Source organism: Penaeus monodon, chromosome 26 (assembly GCF_015228065.2).
Source record: "Penaeus monodon isolate SGIC_2016 chromosome 26, NSTDA_Pmon_1, whole genome shotgun sequence".
NCBI lineage: Eukaryota > Metazoa > Arthropoda > Malacostraca > Decapoda > Penaeidae > Penaeus > Penaeus monodon.
Genome location: NC_051411.1, coordinates 3894051 through 3911550, shown reverse-complemented (window position 1 = coordinate 3911550; position 17500 = coordinate 3894051). Strand labels below are relative to the sequence as shown.

At 41.9% G+C, this 17500-nt stretch overlaps 1 protein-coding gene across 4 annotated transcripts in view; it reads right to left on the bottom strand.

The window, feature by feature from the left end:
- Window positions 1-973: 973 nt before the first annotated feature.
- The window catches only part of LOC119589848, a 26147-nt gene continuing 9620 nt past the window's right edge, over window positions 974-17500 (bottom strand). Inside the window, exons 6-20 of one of the 4 annotated variants that reach the window (XM_037938446.1) lie at window positions 16908-17014; window positions 16563-16636; window positions 15093-15164; window positions 14788-14933; window positions 7888-8152; window positions 7373-7594; window positions 7140-7235; window positions 5866-7026; window positions 5313-5534; window positions 5078-5173; window positions 3630-4966; window positions 3164-3428; window positions 2649-2870; window positions 2419-2514; window positions 974-2305 (exon numbers count right to left, since the gene is read on the bottom strand). In XM_037938446.1, coding sequence (XP_037794374.1) covers window positions 1245-2305; window positions 2419-2514; window positions 2649-2870; window positions 3164-3428; window positions 3630-4966; window positions 5078-5173; window positions 5313-5534; window positions 5866-7026; window positions 7140-7235; window positions 7373-7594; window positions 7888-8152; window positions 14788-14933; window positions 15093-15164; window positions 16563-16636; window positions 16908-17014 — 5442 coding nt within the window. In that variant the 3' untranslated portion in view covers window positions 974-1244. Of the gene's footprint in view, window positions 2306-2418; window positions 2515-2648; window positions 2871-3163; window positions 3429-3629; window positions 4967-5077; window positions 5174-5312; window positions 5535-5865; window positions 7027-7139; window positions 7236-7372; window positions 7595-7887; window positions 8153-8354; window positions 9680-9798; window positions 9895-10030; window positions 10142-14787; window positions 14934-15092; window positions 15165-16562; window positions 16637-16907; window positions 17015-17500 lie in introns of those variants that run through there. The other 3 variants (XM_037938443.1, XM_037938444.1, XM_037938445.1) reach the window with 3 other exon arrangements.

Sequence of the window (17500 nt, the reverse complement as noted above, 5' to 3'; positions counted from 1 at the left end):
CAATTTTTTTTATTTTCTCCCTGTGAGTATATCTGTTATTCTTTTGAAAGTATTGTTAAAACCTAGAAGAAATATAAATAAAATCTAAATCTAAATATGATTACAAAGAAATCAGATTAAAAAGTACAAGATTTGGGTCATGTTTTTGTATCCTTCCATGGGATTATTATTCAGAATGTAAGTGCTTCTAAATGGGTTTTGTGCTGATCTAGTAGCATGAACTATTCGAGTATATTCCATTACGAGGCAGCCAGACTAGACTACTTCAATTTGGGTTATAATAACACCATATGTTATAGAATTTTGAAATAGATGAGAAATCAAGTCCAGTTACTTCACCACTTTTCAAAATTATCCTTGTGGTGGAGCGGTAGCAATCTCATCTTGCAATCTTTGGTGACCTGTGTTCAGTCCCGCATACTCTCAGTGAATGGTAACCCTGGTCATTCCTTGCATACAGGGTAATTTAGAAGCAAGATAAAGCAGCCAGCCTGTCGCATCAAGAATTATCAGTTGTGACAAATGGAATAACTAAATTATCATTTATTATTATTATTATTGAGGGAACTTGCCTGCTGACCAGTTTTTTGAAATATACACAGTATTAGTGTTTTCAGCTACTTAACAGAGTTGAATATTATACTGTTTATGTGACAGAAGAAAGTGAATTATTCACTCCAACAATTAATGGACGATATTACTTTTATGTAAGGATTAAGGACTTCAGAACCCATGTCATGAAGTCATAACAATATTACTCAAGGATAAGATAAAAGAATAATTTAGGTAACAAAATTATATTGCAATTTTTCATATAAATTTCTGGCAGAATTATATAATTTTAAAATACAATGTCATTGGTATTATGCAAAACAGATTTTTTATATTTACTTTACCATACACTTATTTGAATAGAGATGCACAACAGTTTTTGCTTTTTGAACATTTGATCCTTATACTGACCTATGATTTGAAGCTGAGGTTTCACTTGCTCTATCTTATTCTGGAACTAGACTCAGGTCTTGAATTTTTACTTTTCTGACATAAGCTGAGAACTAGGGAATCCTGAAGCAATGACTTTCATTTGGCTTTACTGAAGGCTGGTGAAGTTTTGAAGCCTGTCCAGATGTGCCTCACCTAGGGGAGTGTAGCCAATACAAGAGGGTGGGTGACCACAGCTGAGTCTAGTGAAACCATGGCTTCAATGCCCCTTAGGGTTGGGAAATGATGGGCATTCCTTCATTTCAGTGTTTTGCACTACAGTCTGCAAGATAGCGAAGAGCAGCCACAGCAGATTGGAACCCTGCATTGTAGTCTGTGGCAACTTCATTCTTGATATAGTCATCGCGTTTGTCCTCGTACCAGTCGTTGGCATCAGGGCCTCCCACCAAGGCTCCATACAGCACGTGAGGATTAGGATCTGGCGAATGGAAGTCTGTCCAGTCACAAGTTGCTGGAGCTGGTTTACAAGAGCTGCTGGCGTGATGCGGCCGCAGTGGAGGGTTCACACCAAAACCTACCACATAGCTTCGTCCAGTGTCGCCTAACATGTAGTGGATCTGTTGCTTGCCAAATTCTCGATATTTCTCAGGGTTGATGCCCAAGTCTGCAGCTCTTAGGCAGATAAAGGCTGCGTTAGCTGCATATCGGAGGGAACCCCACTGACTAAGGTACAGCAATCCTTTGGGTGTCCTTTGCCTGTTGTCTACAATGTCGTTGCAGAAGGCAGTCACATGATTCACGTATGTGGCTTTATCCACTTCGTCAGCAAGTTGTGCCAGTAATACCTGCACTCCAGGAGTCTTATCAGCCCAAGAAAATTCCCAAGGACTTGTTGAAAGTTGCTGATAATGATTCTTAGCTGCCGTTAAGTAGGTAGTCTCACCTGTGGCGCGATAAAGCCAGGCAGCAGCCCATGCTAATTCATCATAGTAACCATAGCTGGCATAGAATTCAGAAACACCAGGAATTGTAGCATCGTAATCTCCTCTGAAATTATCAGCAAAGTCATAGAGCTCCCTAGAGTGTTGAAGGCATTCAGCAGAATATGCAGGGTTGGAATCTTTGAAGAGAATGGAGGCAGCAGCCAGTGCAGCAGAAGTCTCAGCCACCAAGTCAGAACCAGGATTTGCTTCAGTGATCTTGTAGGCTGGTCTGTCCATAGTCATATCCTCTGGTCGACCCCAAAAAGCATGGTCAAGCTGACCATTGCCTACTTGGCCATACAACACTGTAGGACTTACATGTGCCTTGAGGAAATAGTCTGTAGCCCACTTGACAGCCTCTTTCATGTATGACATTTCCCCTGAAATCAGGTGGTTTGATTAATCACTAAACTTGTTTAGAACATGCAAAATATTTCTGATCAGTCATGCGAAATACATTTAGTCAACTTTGGAAAATGCAATTCTGAAATACCTGCTTGTATATAGGCAGTACCATAGTCGATTGCTCCCCATGCTAACACTGTTGTCATACTTGACATTGGATATCCAAATTTGCCATAATCGCCAGCTGTTTATAAATAAATCATATACATTAATGATATAGAAATGGTTATATTCAGATTCTGCGGACTTACTTGTAATGGAAAGTATATGCAAACTAGAACAATAGTCTGAACATTTATGTTTTAGATAAAATCTAACCATCATAATATCCTCCTGTTAGGTCAAGCTGAACATTGGTCACACTGTCCTTGGCGTCGCCCAGTGCAGAGTCCTTGCGCCAAGTGACACGCTGTGAATCTGGTAGATCTCCAGATCGCTGAGCTTCGTAAAACAGGAGGGACTTGTGAAGAACTTCATCGTAGTTGTAACTTGTCCCAGGAGCAACACACCCAGAACCTGGTGCTTGGGTACTAGGTTCTGCTGTAAGCAAAATTTCAGTTAAGCAATTACTTTTCCCCTGACCACAAACTGCTGTAACTTCATTTGGAAATCAAGTGTGTATATATACTCTTCAGGAATCATGCTGGACTCTTTAGAGTAGTTTTGAAAGTCTATTAAAAATCTGCACAAGGCTTGCATCACCCTCATTTCCCATCCTTGTGGTCGAGGCATTAGTTTTTCATATATTTGTCAGAATACACAACGCATAAAACGATGCGACTAAAGCCCGGGGCAAGGAATTATATCAAAGAGAATGACATCATTTTAGTTACCAGTTCCCGGGTTCGCAGTAGTTTCTGGAGTCGAAGCCGGTGTTGGAGCCGGAGTTGGAGCTGGGGTGGAAGGAGCCGAGGTAGCTCCACAACTTGCAAGGTTTTCACCATTGAAAGTCGCGGCCGTGATGGCTGGAGTAGTTCCCGAGAAGGTCACCAAGATGCCTAATTCAAGCACTGCACCAGCACTTTGGACTCCATTGTAGCTTTTGTTGGTGAGCGTGATGGAGGTGCCAGAGGTGGGTGCCACATTCGCTGTCCACGCCTTCCGGGCAGAGAAGAGGGAAGGATGAAAGTGAATAGTTAAAATATAATCGTAATATAGATAAATGTATTAAAATTTCAAAATGGGCATATTATTAGGTTAAATAAAAACCGTTGAATTAATTAAAACCCATTATTTAGAGAGAATATCTACAATTATATCACTTTTAAGCAAATGTTCATTTTCAAATTTCATACTGACCTGGAAATTATCCACAGATGATGATAACTGAAGGTCGATGTTCCAAGACCCTACATCATTGGGGACAGTCACATACAATGTTCCATCATAGTTTCCGTCCCAACTGTTGGCTTTGGCGAATCTGAAGCAGCTGCCACTTCCTCCGCCTGTGTTCGGTGTGGTGGGTGCTGGAGTGGGTGCGGGGGTGGGTGCGGGAGTGGGAGCCGAGGTGGGTGCTGGCGTGGGAGCCGAGGTGGGTGCTGGCGTGGGAGCCGAGGTAGGTGCTGGTGTGGGGGCTGCTGTCACTCCACCACAATCAGTAAGGGAGCGAAGAGCAGCCACAGCAGACTGGAACCCTGCATTGTAGTCTGTGGCAACTTCATTCTTGATATAGTCATCGCGTTTGTCCTCGTACCAGTCGTTGGCATCAGGGCCTCCCACCAAGGCTCCATACAGCACGTGAGGGTTAGGATCTGGTGAATGGAAATCTGTCCAGTCACAGGTTGCTGGAGCTGGTTTACAAGAGCTGCTGGCGTGATGCGGCCGCAGTGGAGGGTTCACACCAAAACCTACCACATAGCTTCGTCCAGTGTCACCTAACATGTAGTGGATCTGTTGCTTGCCAAACTCTCGATATTTCTCAGGGTTGATGCCCAAGTCTGCAGCTCTTAGGCAGATAAAGGCTGCGTTAGCTGCATATCGGAGGGAACCCCACTGACTAAGGTACAGCAATCCTTTGGGTGTCCTTTGCCTGTTGTCTACAATGTCATTGCAGAAGGCAGTCACATGATTCACATATGTAGCTTTATCCACTTCGTCAGCAAGTTGTGCTAATAAAACCTGCACTCCAGGAGTCTTATCAGCCCAAGAAAATTCCCAAGGACTTGTTGAAAGTTGCTGATAATGATTCTTAGCAGCCGTTAGGTAGGGAGTCTCACCTGTGGCACGGTAAAGCCAGGCAGCAGCCCATGCTAATTCGTCATAGTAGCCATAACTAGCATAGAATTCAGAAACACCAGGAATTGTAGCATCGTAATCTCCTCTGAAATTATCAGCAAAGTCATAGAGCTCCCTAGAGTGTTGAAGACATTCGGCAGAATATGCAGGGTTGGAATCTTTGAAGAGCATGGAGGCAGCAGCCAGTGCAGCAGAAGTCTCAGCCACCAAATCAGAACCAGGATTTGCTTCAGTGATCTTGTAGGCTGGTCTGTCCATAGTCATATCCTCTGGTCGGCCCCAAAAAGCATGGTCAAGCTGACCATTGCCTACTTGGCCATACAACACTGTAGGACTTACGTGTGCCTTGAGGAAATAGTCTGTAGCCCATTTGACAGCCTCTTTCATGTACGACATTTCCCCTGAAATCAGGTGGTTTGATTAATCACTAAACTTGTTTAGAACATGCAAAATATTTCTGATCAGTCATGCGAAATATTTACTCAACTTTGGAAAATGCAATTCTGAATTACCTGCTTGTATATAGGCAGTACCATAGTCGATTGCTCCCCATGCTAACACTGTTGTCATACTTGACATTGGATATCCAAATTTGCCATAATCGCCAGCTGTTTATAAATAAATCACATATGCATTAATGGTATGAAAATATTCATTTTCAAATTCTGTGAACTTGCTTGTAATGGAAAGTATATGCACAAAAGAACAATACTCTGAACATTTATGTTTTAGATGATAAAGTCTAACCATCATAATATCCTCCTGTTAGGTCAAGCTGAACATTGGTCACACTGTCCTTGGCGTCGCCCAGTGCAGAGTCCTTGCGCCAAGTGACACGCTGTGAATCTGGTAGATCTCCAGATCGCTGAGCTTCGTAAAACAGGAGGGACTTGTGAAGAACTTCATCGTAGTTGTAGCTTGTCCCAGGAGCAACACACCCAGAACCTGGTGCTTGGGTACTAGGTTCTTCTGTGGGAAATATTTCATTTAACAAATACATGTTCCCTTACATTAAACTAATATTCTAATTTGGAGAGACATAGAAAACTCAAAACCTCTGTTGGCATACTTATATACTTCAATAATTTGAAAATCTTATACCTACCTTTATTGGGAAAAAAATGGCCAAATCATATGTATGTAGTTTTGCTTTCTTAAAGTCAGTTTCCGTTTGATTTTATATTAACGAATATACATTATTACTAGTTATCATTTTTAGATGTTTTCATAGATTATGAAAATATAATAAGGAAAAAATTGTCTGACACACTAATATAGCAAGGAATATCAATTTACTTACCAGTTCCTGGGTTTGCGGTAGGCTCTGGCGTTGGAACTGGGGTAGGTGCAGAGGTGGGTGCAGGGGTAGGTGCTGGTGTGGGGGCTGCTGTTGTTGGTGCAGCTGTCACTCCACCACAATCAGTAAGGGAGCGAAGAGCAGCCACAGCAGACTGGAACCCTGCATTGTAGTCTGTGGCAACTTCATTCTTGATATAGTCATCGCGTTTGTCCTCGTACCAGTCGTTGGCATCAGGGCCTCCCACCAAGGCTCCATACAGCACGTGAGGGTTAGGATCTGGTGAATGGAAGTCTGTCCAGTCACAGGTTGCTGGAGCTGGTTTACAAGAGCTGCTGGCGTGATGCGGCCGCAGTGGAGGGTTCACACCAAAACCTACCACATAGCTTCGTCCAGTGTCACCTAACATGTAGTGGATTTGTTGCTTGCCAAACTCTCGATATTTCTCAGGGTTGATGCCCAAGTCTGCAGCTCTTAGGCAGATAAAGGCTGCGTTAGCTGCATATCGGAGGGAACCCCACTGACTAAGGTACAGCAATCCTTTGGATGTCCTTTGCCTGTTGTCTACAATGTCGTTGCAGAAGCTGGTCACATGATTCACATATGTGGCTTTATCCACTTCGTCAGCAAGTTGTGCCAGTAATACCTGCACTCCAGGAGTCTTATCAGCCCAAGAAAATTCCCAAGGACTTGTTGAAAGTTGCTGATAATGATTCTTAGCAGCCGTTAGGTAGGTAGTCTCACCTGTAGCACGATAAAGCCAGGCAGCAGCCCATGCTAATTCGTCATAGTAGCCATAACTAGCATAGAATTCAGAAACACCAGGAATTGTAGCATCGTAATCTCCTCTGAAATTATCAGCAAAGTCATAGAGCTCCCTAGAGTGTTGAAGACATTCGGCAGAATATGTAGGGTTGGAATCTTTGAAGAGAATGGAGGCGGCAGCCAGTGCAGCAGAAGTCTCAGCCACCAAATCAGAACCAGGATTTGCTTCAGTGATCTTGTAGGCTGGTCTGTCCATAGTCATATCCTCTGGTCGGCCCCAAAAAGCATGGTCAAGCTGACCATTGCCTACTTGGCCATACAACACTGTAGGACTTACGTGTGCCTTGAGGAAATAGTCTGTAGCCCACTTGACAGCCTCTTTCATGTACGACATTTCCCCTGAAATCAGGTGGTTTGATTAATCACTAAACTTGTTTAGAACATGTAAAATATTTCTGATCAGTCATGTGAAATACATTTACAAAGCTTTGGAAAATACAATGCTGAATTACCTGCTTGTATATAAGCAGTACCATAGTCGATTGCTCCCCATGCTAACACTGTTGTCATACTTGACATTGGATATCCAAATTTGCCATAATCGCCAGCTGTTTATAAATAAATCATATACATTAATGATATAGAAATGGTTATATTCAGATTCTGCGGACTTACTTGTAATGGAAAGTATATGCAAACTAGAACAATAGTCTGAACATTTATGTTTTAGATGATAAAATCACACCATCATAATATCCTCCTGTTAGGTCAAGCTGAACATTGGTCACACTGTCCTTGGCGTCGCCCAGTGCAGAGTCCTTGCGCCAAGTGACACGCTGTGAATCTGGTAGATCTCCAGATCGCTGAGCTTCGTAAAACAGGAGGGACTTGTGAAGAACTTCATCGTAGTTGTAACTTGTCCCAGGAGCAACACACCCAGAACCTGGTGCTTGGGTACTAGGTTCTGCTGTAAGCAAAATTTTAGTTAAGTAATTACTTTTCCCCTGACCACAAACTGCTGTAACTTCATTTGGAAATCAAGTGTGTATATATACTCTTCAGGAATCATGCTGGACTCTTTAGAGTAGTTTTGAAAGTCTATTAAAAATCTGCACAAGGCTTGCATCACCCTCATTTCACATCCTTGTGGTCTCGTCATTAGTTTTTCATATATTTGTCAGAATACACAACGCATAAAACGATGCGACTAAAGCCCGGGGCAAGGAATTATATCAAAGAGAATGACATCATTTTAGTTACCAGTTCCCGGGTTCGCAGTAGTTTCTGGAGTCGAAGCCGGCGTTGGAGCCGGAGTTGGAGCTGGGGTGGAAGGAGCCGAGGTAGCTCCACAACTTGCAAGGTTTTCACCATTGAAAGTCGCGGCCGTGATGGCTGGAGTAGTTCCCGAGAAGGTCACCAAGATGCCTAATTCAAGCACTGCACCAGCACTTTGGACTCCATTGTAGCTTTTGTTGGTGAGCGTGATGGAGGTGCCAGAGGTGGGTGCCACATTCGCTGTCCACGCCTTCCGGGCAGAGAAGAGGGAAGGATGAAAGTGAATAGTTAACATATAATCGTAATATAGATAAATGTACTAAAATTTCAAAATGGGCATATTATTAGGTTAAATAAAAAACCGTTGAATTAATTAAAACCCATTATTTAGAGAGAATATCTACAATTATATCACTTTTAAGCAAATGTTCATTTTCAAATTTCATACTGACCTGGAAATTATCCACAGATGATGATAACTGAAGGTCGATGTTCCAAGACCCTACATCATTGGGGACAGTCACATACAATGTTCCATCATAGTTTCCGTCCCAACTGTTGGCTTTGGCGAATCTGAAGCAGCTGCCACTTCCTCCGCCTGTGTTCGGTGTGGTGGGTGCTGGAGTGGGTGCGGGAGTGGGAGCCGAGGTGGGTGCTGGCGTGGGAGCCGAGGTGGGTGCTGGCGTGGGAGCCGAGGTAGGTGCTGGTGTGGGGGCTGCTGTCACTCCACCACAATCAGTAAGGGAGCGAAGAGCAGCCACAGCAGACTGGAACCCTGCATTGTAGTCTGTGGCAACTTCATTCTTGATATAGTCATCGCGTTTGTCCTCGTACCAGTCGTTGGCATCAGGGCCTCCCACCAAGGCTCCATACAGCACGTGAGGGTTAGGATCTGGTGAATGGAAGTCTGTCCAGTCACAGGTTGCTGGAGCTGGTTTACAAGAGCTGCTGGCGTGATGCGGCCGCAGTGGAGGGTTCACACCAAAACCTACCACATAGCTTCGTCCAGTGTCACCTAACATGTAGTGGATTTGTTGCTTGCCAAACTCTCGATATTTCTCAGGGTTGATGCCCAAGTCTGCAGCTCTTAGGCAGATAAAGGCTGCGTTAGCTGCATATCGGAGGGAACCCCACTGACTAAGGTATAGCAATCCTTTGGGTGTCCTTTGCCTGTTGTCTACAATGTCGTTGCAGAAGCTGGTCACATGATTCACATATGTGGCTTTATCCACTTCGTCAGCAAGTTGTGCCAGTAATACCTGCACTCCAGGAGTCTTATCAGCCCAAGAAAATTCCCAAGGACTTGTTGAAAGTTGCTGATAATGATTCTTAGCAGCCGTTAAGTAGGTAGTCTCACCTGTGGCACGGTAAAGCCAGGCAGCAGCCCATGCTAATTCATCATAGTAGCCATAGCTGGCATAGAATTCAGAAACACCAGGAATTGTAGCATCATAATCGCCTCTAAAATTATCGGCAAAGTCGTAAAGCTCCCTAGAGTGTTGAAGACATTCGGCAGAATATGCAGGGTTGGAATCTTTGAAGAGAATGGCGGCAGCAGCCAGTGCAGCAGAAGTCTCAGCCACCAAGTCAGAACCGGGATTTGCTTCAGTGATCTTGTAAGCTGGTCTGTCCATAGTCATGTCCTCTGGTCGGCCCCAAAAAGCATGGTCAAGCTGACCATTGCCTACTTGGCCATACAACACTGTAGGACTCACGTGTGCCTTGAGGAAATAGTCTGTAGCCCACTTGACAGCCTCTTTCATGTACAACATTTCCCCTAAAAACAATTGATTGCATTAGTAATGAGACAACTTAGAACAGGAAATATTTCTACATAATCAGCATTTTATGAACATTTACTTGTATTACAAAATACAAAATTACTTGGTGAATCACCTGCTTGTGTATAGGCAGTACTATAGTCGATTGCTCCCCATGCTAACACTGTTGTCATACTTGACATTGGATACCCAAATTTGCCATAATCGCCAGCTGTTTTCAAACGGATTTGTACATTAATGGAGTGGAAATGGTCATTTCCTGAAGATATGGATTTGTTTGTAATGGGATCAATATCCACACGAGAGTAATATACTTAACATTTATGTTTTAATGAATTATATCTAACCATCATAATATCCTCCTGTTAGGTCAAGCTGAACATTGGTCACACTGTCCTTGGCGTCGCCCAGTGCAGAGTCCTTGCGCCAAGTGACACGCTGTGAATCTGGTAGATCTCCAGATCGCTGAGCTTCGTAAAACAGGAGGGACTTGTGAAGAACTTCATCGTAGTTGTAACTTGTCCCAGGAGCAACACACCCAGAACCTGGTGCTTGGGTACTAGGTTCTTCTGTGGGAAATATTTCATTTAACAAATACATGTTCCCTTATATTAAACTAATATTCTAATTTGGAGAGACTTTTATACTTCAATAAATTGAAAATCTTATACCTACCTTTATTAGGAAAAATATGGCCGAATCATATGCATGTAGTTTTGCTTTCTTAAAGTCAGTTTCTGTTTGATTTTATATTTACATATATACATTATTTCTAGTTATAATTTTTAGATGTTTTTCATAGATTATGAAAATATAGTAAGGAAAAAATAGTCTGGCAGACTAATAAAGCAAGGAATATCAGTTTACTTACCAGTTCCTGGGTTTGCGGTAGGCTCTGGTGTTGGAGCTGGGGTAGGTGCAGAGGTGGGCGCAGGGGTAGGTGCTGGTGTGGAGGTTGCTGTTGTTGGTGCAGCTGTCACTCCACCACAATCAGTAAGTGAACGAAGAGCAGCCACAGCAGACTGGAACCCTGCATTGTAGTCTGTGGCAACTTCATTCTTGATATAGTCATCGCGTTTGTCCTCGTACCAGTCGTTGGCATCAGGGCCTCCCACCAAGGCTCCATACAGCACGTGAGGGTTAGGATCTGGTGAATGGAAGTCTGTCCAGTCACAGGTTGCTGGAGCTGGTTTACAAGAGCTGCTGGCGTGATGCGGCCGCAGTGGAGGGTTCACACCAAAACCTACCACATAGCTTCGTCCAGTGTCACCTAACATGTAGTGGATCTGTTGCTTGCCAAACTCTCGATATTTCTCAGGGTTGATGCCCAAGTCTGCAGCTCTTAGGCAGATAAAGGCTGCGTTAGCTGCATATCGGAGGGAACCCCACTGACTAAGGTATAGCAATCCTTTGGGTGTCCTTTGCCTGTTGTCTACAATGTCGTTGCAGAAGCTGGTCACATGATTCACATATGTGGCTTTATCCACTTCGTCAGCAAGTTGTGCCAGTAATACCTGCACTCCAGGAGTCTTATCAGCCCAAGAAAATTCCCAAGGACTTGTTGAAAGTTGCTGATAATGATTCTTAGCAGCCGTTAAGTAGGTAGTCTCACCTGTAGCACGGTAAAGCCAGGCAGCAGCCCATGCTAATTCGTCATAGTAGCCATAACTAGCATAGAATTCAGAAACACCAGGAATTGTAGCATCGTAATCTCCTCTGAAATTATCAGCAAAGTCATAGAGCTCCCTAGAGTGTTGAAGACATTCGGCAGAATATGCAGGGTTGGAATCTTTGAAGAGAATGGAGGCAGCAGCCAGTGCAGCAGAAGTCTCAGCCACCAAATCAGAACCAGGATTTGCTTCAGTGATCTTGTAGGCTGGTCTGTCCATAGTCATATCCTCTGGTCTTCCCCAAAAAGCATGGTCAAGCTGACCATTGCCTACTTGGCCATACAACACTGTAGGACTTACGTGGGCCTTGAGGAAATAGTCTGTAGCCCATTTGACAGCTTCTTTCATGTATGACATTTCCCCTGAAATCAGGTGGTTTGATTAATCACTAAACTTGTTTAGAACATGTAAAATATTTCTGATCAGTCATGTGAAATACATTTACAAAGCTTTGGAAAATACAATGCTGAATTACCTGCTTGTATATAAGCAGTACCATAGTCGATTGCTCCCCATGCTAACACTGTTGTCATACTTGACATTGGATATCCAAATTTGCCATAATCGCCAGCTGTTTATAAATAAATCATATATACATTAATGATATAGAAATGGTTATTTTCAGATTCTGTGGACTTGCTTGTAATGGAAAGTATGTGCACACTACAACAATAATTTGAACATTTATATTTTAGATGATAAAATCTAACCATCATAATATCCTCCTGTTAGGTCAAGCTGAACGTTGGTCACACTGTCCTTGGCGTCGCCCAGTGCAGAGTCCTTGCGCCAAGTGACACGCTGTGAATCTGGTAGATCTCCAGATCGCTGAGCTTCGTAAAACAGGAGGGACTTGTGAAGAACTTCATCATAGTCGTAACTTGTCCCAGGAGCAATGCATCCAGAACTTGGTTCCTGAGTGCTTGGTCCTTCTGCAATGTTAATCTTATGTATGGGATGCTTAAACTGTCGATGGGATACGGCAAATTTGTATATGAATTAACAAATTGATAAATGGAAAATGAAAAAGGGTACTTCAAGATTTTAAGGCAAAAATATGAGATATCCCTTTTTACCTGTAGGTTTCGTGGTTGGTGGGGTAGTTGGACTTGAAGTGGGAGCTGGAGTGGGTGCAGAAGTTGGAGCTGGAGTTGGAGCTGGAGTGGGTGCAGAAGTTGGAGTTGGAGTGGGCACAGGAGTTGGAGCTGGAGTGGGTGCAGAAGTTGGAGCTGGAGTGGGCACAGGAGTGGGAGCCGTTGTTGGTGCTGCAGTGGGTGGAGTTGAGGAAACTCCGCAGTCTCCAGCAATTTGATCATTGAAGCTCACAGAAATGATGTCTGGAATAGACCCTGAGTAGGTTACCAATAAACCCAACTCAAGTGTTGTGCCAGCTGCCTGAACTCCGTTGTAATCCTTGTTAGAGAGCGTGATGGAGGTGCCAGAGGTGGGTGCCACGTTTGCTGTCCATGCCTTCAGTACAATATGCAAAGGAGAGGAAGAAGAATTGTTATTATATATATTATACATACATAATGAAGTACAGAAATGCCAGACTTGCTAACTTTGGGTTGCTTAAGAGTTGGTTTATCTACACTAGATTTCAAAATGCATGTAGAAAAGGGAAGGCAAGCGAACAAATAATTCTACCGTTGGAAATCTCCGATGAAAGTGGTGTGGTGCAGAGGTGAGATTTTGCCTAGCTGAGTGAACAGAAGAGTCGAGTGGCATCTAGAAACTGACCTTTGCTCCTGAGTTTAATGTGAGTCACGAGTCATTAGCAAATACAAAGGTGCAGCACTGAAGCCAAGGATTCTTAAGACCTTTATCGCCCTACAATCGCTTAAGACTCTCGATGGTATTACAGTGACTCTAATGATATATGTTGTGATGGTGAAACTCTGCATAGAACAAAATGATATAAAGACCCAGTTCTCTTTCAAAATGTCACAATACATAATCCCAAATGACTCCTAAGAACCGCTGGGTTAAACTAAACACACACAATAGGGCGAGAGGTCTTGCCACGACTTAACACTAGAACTAAACCGAGAACCAGGTCTTACTCTGTGCATTGATCTTTGTGTGAGAAGCGAGTGTGAGTTGCCTGCTATAGACCAATATCCTAAAGACCTTAAGTCCCCTAGCTTAGAGACCATACAGGTCGCTTGTTTAATGCGTGAATTGTCCTAAAAATTTATGCAAAGGGGATAGCTCGAGGTGACCCGATGAAGTGGTTATACCTGTCACCCAGTCATCATACATGTATAGGATGGTATGTTGAAACAGTATTGAAGAGATGGGTGATCCAGATGCATTGCAATTACAAATATATGTTTTAAAAGAAGGGTGTGTATCCTGGCTGAGTTCTGGACATTCTATACATAATGGAAGAATGCAATCACATATATTGTAGCATGGAAGTACTCATTCTTACGCAGCTGTTTCAACATTCTAAAACACATCACACGACTAGATGGATAAAGGACTTGGACAAACGCTATACAGTTCATAATTTATAGTTAGATGAGTTAGATAGATGATTCTAGTTTATCCTTTCATGAAACAAATGTTATTCCAACAATTTTGCTGTTGACATGAAGAGAATCCGCAAATAAAATAGTTACTTAGAATGTATATAAGAAAAAAAATCATAATATATCCCCACTAACCTGAAAATTGTCCACAACATCTGACAGTTGCAGAATAATATTCCAAGATGTGACGTCACTCGGTACAGTAACATAAAGTATTCCTTGGTAATTGTTATCCCAACTGCTGGTCTCCGTAAAGTTAACACACAGAGCATAAGGAACCGTGGTGGGTGTAGGCAGGCCAGCATCACAGAGCCCAAGCTCTTTATCATTAAATTCAAGAGAGGTGATGCTTGGGATGCTGCCGGAGTAGGTTACCAGTACGCCTAACTCAAGCGCTGCGCCGGCTGTCTGGACGCCATTGTAGTTTTTGTTGGTGAGCGTGATGGAGGTGCCAGAGGTGGGTGCCACGTTCGCTGTCCACGCCTTGGGTGTTAAGGAGGGGGGAAGAGAGAAGGAGAAATGGTCGTTATATGAGGTGAAAGCAAAGTTCAGGAATTTATTGCGGTGGAAGGTGAGGTTTGTAGTTCAGAAATGTCAAAATTTAAATACACACGTACATAGTATAAATCTTTTTGACAGAAAACGTTTAATGTATGCGCGTACGTATGTACACACACACACACACACACGCACACACACACACACACACACACACACACACACACACACACACACACACACACACACACACACACACACACACACACACAATATATATATATATAATATATATATATATATATATATATATATATATATATATATATATATATATATATATATATTGCAGAACTTCTCTAATTACTGCAATCGATAAAAGTCAACGCCTTTGCCTCCAACCTGGAAATTGTCCACAGAGGCTGACATCCGGAGCACGATGGACCAGGAGCTCACATCCCCGGGAACAGTCACATTCAAAATTCCTTGGTAGTTCCCGGCCCAGCTGCTCGTCTCCGTAAACGTGACGCAATTGCCGTTCCCACCACCTGCGTCAGGTAACCTTCATTAGAATAAAGATCAGCCTGGGCTTGTTGAAAAACAAAACAAAACAACAACGTGTATTAATTATTTCATATCATTTATACACCCCCCCCCCCCCAAAAAAAAAAAAAAAAAAAAAAAAAAAAAAAAAACGTTCCGCTTACCAATCACTTGTATATCTGTTGTCGTAGCGGGAGAGGTATCTGGTCCCGGACTGGTCGTAGGCAGTGTTGGTGCTGTAAAAGGTAATGCATTAGAATGATTAATTATAGAATAATATCGTATAATCGGTTTAGATTTAAACCCTACAGCTTTGCATTGTTATTATCCAGAAGTGTTAATTTTTTGTCAATTCCCTTGTAATTGTATATGCTATGTTTTGTACATTCTAACGAACCATCATGGCAAAAAAACTCGGCAAAGAAAACATTTCGTGCGACGGAAAAGAGATGCTTTCCATAAAAGACAAAAAAGGACAAAGAAAGCACATTTTATCCGATGTAAAACAGCAAACACGATATAGCAGATATTCTCTGTTATGGAAAATAGTCAAGGTATTAAAGAACATAATTCCTGCTATGAAAACCGGGTAATATTATGCAATGCATTTCATAATTTTTTCTTTTAATTTTTCTTCTTCCCACTCGTTTACTTTTTCTCTTCTTAGTCTATTCTCTTCTTTTTCTTCTTCGTCTTCTTTTCTTCTTCTTTTTTTCTTTTTCTTTCTTTTTCTTTTCATTTTTTCTTTCTTTTCCTTTTCTTTTTTTTTCTTCATTCAAAACACTATTCAGTCAGGCATGTAGATTATTACCCATATGCCTTGACTGAATAAGATAAGAGTTTTATAAGATTATCTATATGATGAGATTTTTTTTATAAGATTACCTATATACCCCCGTGTGTACTGAAAAAAAAAAAAAAAAAAAAAAAAAACGAAATCAAATTGGAAACGAAGAGAGAGCAGAAATGGATCAAACATTACGTGCTCTGAAAACCAAAGAAGGTGGGGGGGGGGACCACAAATTACTGATACCACAGCTGTAGTCATTGAATTTTAGGGGGGGGGTTCAGGTTCGTGGAAAAGGGCCAATGAGGATATTCTAAGGTTATTTATGTCATTACACTCAATCGACTGACTTTACGATGAGTGTTGGAAAGTCGCCACCATTGAAAGGAACGAAAGGGTGTTATTGGAATTCTGCAAATACGCCATTCAAGTGACCGAGGAGGCACCACTGGAGGGATCAAAGAGGCACCATTGGGAAGGAGGGTAAGAGGCACCATTGAGAAGAGGGTAGGGAAGCCCCATTGGCAAGGAGAGCGAGGGGGGCACCATTGCAAGGGCCAAAGCATCAACGTCTTCAAATAATATCTTCAAAGCTTCCTTGATAAACTAATGAAAAGGGATCCCGCGTCATTATTCAAGGATTGTTTATTCCCCAAAACATTTTCATCAAAGCCAAGGTACTAAAGACCATATCTTCGTATCTTTCGAATCACCTCGAGTTATCAAGGCATCCATCCAGATTTCATTCGTTCTTACTTCATTCTCTCTTTGTCTCCGCGAAAACATCTCCTCACCTCCTCCATCAATAATTTAAAGCCATTTATTCAATTCACAGCTCCATTCTTACCTTGGCTGAAGCACACTTGTTCACCGTTGAGGTAAACAGACGTAACGATAGGTGACGGAGCCACAGCATCGAACCTAAAAAGAACCAATGAATGAATAAATAAATAATAAAAAACAACAACAAAGAACTAAATAATAATTTCAAAAAATCAAATACAAAATCAACGCAATAATTTCAACCTCATATCTATACACCATGAAAAGATAGCATAAAAAAAGGAATCACCTTATAGTATAGATTCCCGACCCCCACCCCCACTAACTTAACAACCAATGCTATAATTCAATCTCCCCCCTTCCCCCCCACAACCCCCTAACCCCCCCACAACCCCTACCCCCGACCTACCTGTACAGGAATTCCAACGAAATAACACTGCCCACACCCAGATCCGCGTCGTCCTTTGCCACCGTGAAGAAAGTACTGTTGGCAGCGCTCACGGTACCTTCCCATTGCTATTCGTCATCAGGATTGGTATTAGTATTATGGTTATTCTGTAGCTGTCGACTTCGGTGCTATTGTCATCTTGATCATGTTTTATGGTCATTACTGTTACTATTTTTATTTTATTTATTTATTTTTTTATTGTTATTATTAGGATTGTAATAGTCGTTCTTATTTCTACTTTATGGTCATCATGATTCTGATTAAACTTATTATTATCTTTATTGGAATTAGAATTAAGATTATTATTATTACTGTTTTTATTATTATTATTATTATTATTAATATTATTATTATTATTATTATTATTATATTATTATTATTATTATTATTAAAACAAAGAAGGGGAGGGAGAAAAGAAGAAAACGATGAGAAAAAGGAAGGAGAGGAAAAAAAGAGAGAATTCTAAAATGAGGAAAGAAAGATAAAACAAAAATAAATATATAAAAAAAAAAGAAAAAAGAAGAAAGAAAAAGCAAACAAACAAACAAAAAATA